The 5,419-nt window shown below is 39.0% G+C and overlaps 1 protein-coding gene across 1 annotated transcript in view; it reads left to right on the forward strand.

The window, feature by feature from the left end:
* Nucleotides 1-2,801: 2,801 nt before the first annotated feature.
* The window catches only part of LOC111865146 (limbic system-associated membrane protein), a 239,771-nt gene continuing 237,153 nt past the window's right edge, over nt 2,802-5,419 (forward strand). The window contains exon 1 of the mRNA XM_023852912.2: nt 2,802-3,081. Coding sequence (XP_023708680.1) covers nt 3,024-3,081 — 58 coding nt within the window. The 5' untranslated portion in view covers nt 2,802-3,023. The remainder of the gene's footprint in view (nt 3,082-5,419) is intronic.

Below are 5,419 nucleotides of genomic sequence, written 5' to 3' on the forward strand. Positions count from 1 at the left end.
ATGGCTTCGATTGTCCTTGATTTCTTTACGGAGAACACGGAAGAAAATGAAACATGGGATGTTTCTGTAATGGAAAAGTAAGATAAGGGTGTCGTGGTGGAGACTAAGGGTGTGAAAACTGAAGGAGTGTAGGAGGGGAAGCAGGGAGAAATAATATCTCGTACCTGGTGAACCGGAAGATGAAATGGAAATTACGTTAAGATATGCCGAAATATCCAACTGCAGGGTGGAGGCTATTCGTGAAAAATGGAGGAGCTTCCACGTATAGAGAGTTTCAAAGAAACTTGTTAACTGCAGGAGTAAGATTTCTCTTAAATGTATATGCGATTACCTGCTCACAATTAAAAACATGAGGGAAGGGTGTGTATTATATAAGAATGTCGTCATTTGGGATGTGGTTCCGTGTAGATATTGTGTAAACCGACGTTTCGGAGAAATATATAGTCTCCATCTTCAGGGTATAAAAATCCGCGAGCGAGGAACCAGCGTGCTGGCTGCAGCCACATGCTCACGCTTGCTTCTCGCTCGCCGATGTTTATACCTTGAAGATGTAGACATGTTCCTCTGAATCGTCGGTTTACACAACATCTACACGGCGCCATGTCCCAGAAAACGACATTCTTCATAGTCACGGCTGTGAAAACCTCAAATCTTACAAGATAGATGTACATTACTAAATTAAGCTTATGAGGTGCTGCACTTTCTACAAGAGGCCTGGCTCCATAATACTCGTGAGTAGTCAGTTTGATATATAAGTCAGAACACAATAGAAATGAAGACACCAAAGTGGCGAAAATCTGATTAATTAATTAAATTAAAAAGCTTCCCATATTCCGTAATTCAGAGTGAAACATACTCTTTGTAGTCAGTTCACTGGATCGCTGGCTGATGCTAAGTAACGAGCTGTAACATTCGTCCACTGAGAACACAGCTTCCATTGTTGCGTGTTAGAACGTGTTTACGGAGCCGTTACCTAGCAATGCGTCACAATATGTTCCGTCTCAGTAATTTAGTTGGAGTTTCTAAGTATAATCATTATATACGAAGATGATAACAGTTTCTTTCAAAACCCAAAACCTGGGTTGCCAGAATTAACCTAATCATTAACTACTAACGATAATGATTAATATTATAATAAGGTTTTTATTATTACTGTACGAGCTGGAAAACATCTAAAGCAGGCCATGTCCATCTCTGACGTATAGATCTACTGGTAACAAAAAGTAAATTCGCCGTATGATATCGGCAACTTCTCCGACAAGAGTCTGTGGCGGGTTATATAACTACTCCCTTACAGGCGCTTCCTGTATGTTGTAAACGGGCATGATAGGGAGATTTCGTGATTTCATGACTGCTCTAGTACATCGAGAGATTTACCGTAGTTGTTATAGCCAAACGCGCAAGATTTTGATCTCGAGGTTTGGGAACTTGATCTCATCTTCCAAGCACAGATAAGTTTGAACAAGTTTCGTACTTGCTGTCTGTATCGCTTACATAGAAGAGGGCACGAGTTACCGGAAACAAACTGCACAGGTTGCTGGTAGGTTATAAAGTTGACAGTTGTCAGTGAGTGGACTACTACGTTTCCCAGCGTACAGTCTGGTACTGAACACAATTGTATTTCACAAAATTACTTTTTAACACATTATTCTTCCCCATAATCATCCACTTTAACAAAAATAAATATAGGTTCTATAAACCCAAGAAAACACGTAATAATAAAATAATCATATTTAAAAAAATATAGTTCAAAAATGTTCTATTTAAAATTAGTTTGCCTCCTGACTGATGTAACTTTTAAAATTATCCAACAATCATTCACTTCTGCTATGTATACCAGCAGTGACACCTGCCATTTCCAGGACAAACCTATGAATGCAATGAACTTCACTGTACAGACGGCATACTCGGTTCGCATAATTTTCAGACAAGCTACAGACGTGTGACTCATGAATGCGAATCCGTAAAAATGTAAAACATTAAAGTTTTTCATCCACATAAAAGATTACGCTCACGTACTACGAAATGCCAACTCATAAAGCTAAATTCTATTATCTTTAAAGTAAGTTGCAGTCTATCCTTACAGTAAAGCGCCTCTTTCTCTGGAATTAATACAACAATTAAGAGTCATGTGTCAATAATTTAGAATTCTCCACTTTTAAAATGAAAAAAAAATAGTCATATTTTTACTACTTGCTTCGACTTCTTAATCTTACTGACATTTTAATCGAGGGGTCGGAGTTCGAGTTCCGGTAGTGTCAAGAATTTTCTCTTCTCCACGTTTCCGGACCGGCTCTGTGGTCCACCCAATCTCCTATCCAATGGGTACGGGGGCCTCCTTCCCTAGGGGTAAAGCGACAGGAGCATTAAGCTGAGCACTCACCGCCAGCTAGTGCCGAGATCAATAAAATGTGGATCAATACATCCACTTCCCCATACTCCTTTAAGGCGTAGTGCTTAATTCGTTAAGCACAGGGACAAATTTACTTTTACTGACACCTCAATTTTAGTTACTAGGTGCTGAATACAGGCGTTCTGTGCTGTATGTATGTATGGTTCCAAGAGTATGTATGATGGGCTGTCGTGGTTCATGTTTTATACCCTCCAGTGAATACAATAACTTGGAGACCGTTTGTCAACCTCGACCGGCGAGCATGACGGTAGTAAGAACGACATCTCGGCCGAAGCATAACAACTGTGGGACAGGGATTGATCAAAGCCGGCAGCACGTGGTTGCCCTTTGCGCCGGCGCAAACGTGAGGAGTATTCTGCAGAAAGTTGTGGCGCGAGTCGTGAACAAACAAGTCAGCCCCAGTAGCTGTGTGTCGCGTGTGCCGGACGGTTAAAAAGTAGCAACCTCTCCCAAAGAAATCAGTGGTATAGCAAATATACTTGGAGAGCTGTTCTGAAAGGCTTTGGGTTTGACGGGGGTGATGACAAGGCATTGTCCTCCTGTGGTGACGTGACATGAGCCCAGCAGTGACTTATTGGTGCGAAATTTGTAGGACGCTCGACACGCTGTCATGGCACAACTTGGGAACTTAGTGATGACAGCAATCATCGTCATCAGCACAACACTCGGTAAGGGACTTACATTAGTTACATCAAGTGTAGCTAATCTGCAGAGTTATAGATCTTATGTCATCTAATTGTTGGCGCGAATAACCCTACTTGTGTTTATTTAAAAATTTCGCATCCAGCTATGTTATTTTCTATATACATATGGAAGAAATATGAATTTATATTTAGATGTGACGCTTCATCTTTATTATATGTTCAAAAATTATTTATTTAATGCACTAAATTTATCAGCTTGTATATATAAATATATAGATCAAGGCAAATACACTCCAATATTTGTAGTGTCTGTAACTTCAATTTAAACATATCGAAAGAGTTTATTAAAGACACCCTATCTCTTCTAGACCCGACCTTGCACCAGAAGAATTACTTCAATGGGAACATTAGCTCCAACGCATCTACTGCATAACATAATGACCACGAAACAACACAAAGAAATTTCTGTACGTGATTGGAAGTAGACAGACAAATATGTTTCGTCATAAATAAAGCCCTAAAGGACTGATGAAATGTCACAACAAATAGTTCGGCTCCGATTTGAGGTCTTGTACTCAAAATGGGGGCTGCTACCGGAATCACCTCCGTCTCTCAAATATTAAAAAATCTAAAGCAGTGACCAAGTTCCTAGAATCTTCAGCTGTATTCAGAAAGCTTGAAATGAGTAAAAATTTGTAGGTGCATTAGGTGATATCCGGGTTTCATAGAAGAGATGTTCGTTAATTATCTCATCAGCGACAGGTGGTTATTTTATCCGAGACGGAAACCGGTGTTCAAGCATCACTACTAAATTCTTTAGTCGAAAATAGTTGCTAAGTTCCGTTAATACTGTCGCCATTATCTCCTTCGTAAGTGTGGAAAGCAAGATGTGATAGTTAAGAATGAACAATTTCAAGGAGCCGATGAACTGCAGAAACAGAGCAATAATTTGCGTTTGGTAATTGGGAATCGATTTACAATTCTCATTACAGGGGCAGTGCAAATTTCTGAAATTAAATAAAGGGTAGAAACATTGTTTAAATGAGGAGAGATTTTTTAAATCTTCCTATACGTCTTAATAGCTGCAGTGGTAAGTGTAGCTGTGTTCAAGCATCTGTATATAACAGTAATAAGTCAAACCGCTTCAACATAAAGATAACTGAACATACGTATGCAGTAACTTGTTTGTTCAAAATGTCAATTCGGGGTATATTTTAAATATTTCGATGGCTCTTCCAGCCCATTCACAGCCCCGGCCTCTTATTCAGTTCCGTAATCATTTTCTTTCACAGACGGAAGGACTCCTTGGACTAGTGATCAACCTATCGCAAGGCCTCTACCTAAATACAGGACAACACAAACACACAATAAACACACACACACACCAAACAGCCATGCCTTCAGTGCGATTCGAACCCACGATCCCGACTTCCGAGCGAGCGAAGACAGTTCATGCTTTAGACCGCGCGGCTACCTTGACCAGCCGATTTTAAATCTGTGGTTGGCAAATATATTCAAGTTAATGTTCTCCCCCACAAAAATCACTGAATTCTAAAGAATGCTGTTGTAAGCCGTTGATCATGCAGCTTAAAAATTAAATATTTCTAGTTTCGTAACTCCGCAACAAACATTCCACTAATCCATTCTCGAATATTAAGAAACTCTGTGATATTTTCTGGTAACAACTTTCTATAGTTTAAATAATAATAATAGTAATAATTTTTGTTCTTGAGCGAATATAACGTTGATTATATACTGTACGTAATATACATTTTGCTCAGGTTGAAACAAAATTAAAATTTATTTTTATCTTGCAGATTGACAGCATGAAAAGTGGACCAATATCTTACTATCTTAATAGATTATTATCCATAAAGATTTGTGAAAGGAGTAAAGTAAAGTAAAGTAAAGTAAAGTAAAGTAAAAGCGAAATCGGACCGCGACCAAAGTTTCCACGCCCAAAATTTCTTCATGACTTTCTTACAGTCCTACTGTCATGTAAACTAATTAAGGGAAATTTCAGCAAATAACACTTTACAAAGGAAAGTAAAGATAAAGCAGACAGTTACGCTGTAAAATTACGTGAATACAGCAGGAGTGGAGGATGTGCTGGAATAAAAGACGGCATACGGTCCAGTAACACAGGATTCTAGTAGGGAAGCAACTTGAAAACGAGTTGCTGAGAACGGATGCAAACGATGAAGCTTGTAATGGGGGTAAAATTATTCATTGGAACGTAGGGAAAGCTGAATAGGTCCAAATGAATATATTATACCACCAGACTATTATGGTGATCACTTTCAACTTTCTCAGTTTTCAAAAGAGTTAACGGAAACCATCACTTGAAGTGGAGAGTATAACC

Source organism: Cryptotermes secundus, unplaced genomic scaffold (genome assembly GCF_002891405.2).
Source record: "Cryptotermes secundus unplaced genomic scaffold, Csec_1.0 scaffold92, whole genome shotgun sequence".
In the NCBI taxonomy this organism is placed as follows: Eukaryota; Metazoa; Arthropoda; class Insecta; order Blattodea; family Kalotermitidae; genus Cryptotermes; species Cryptotermes secundus.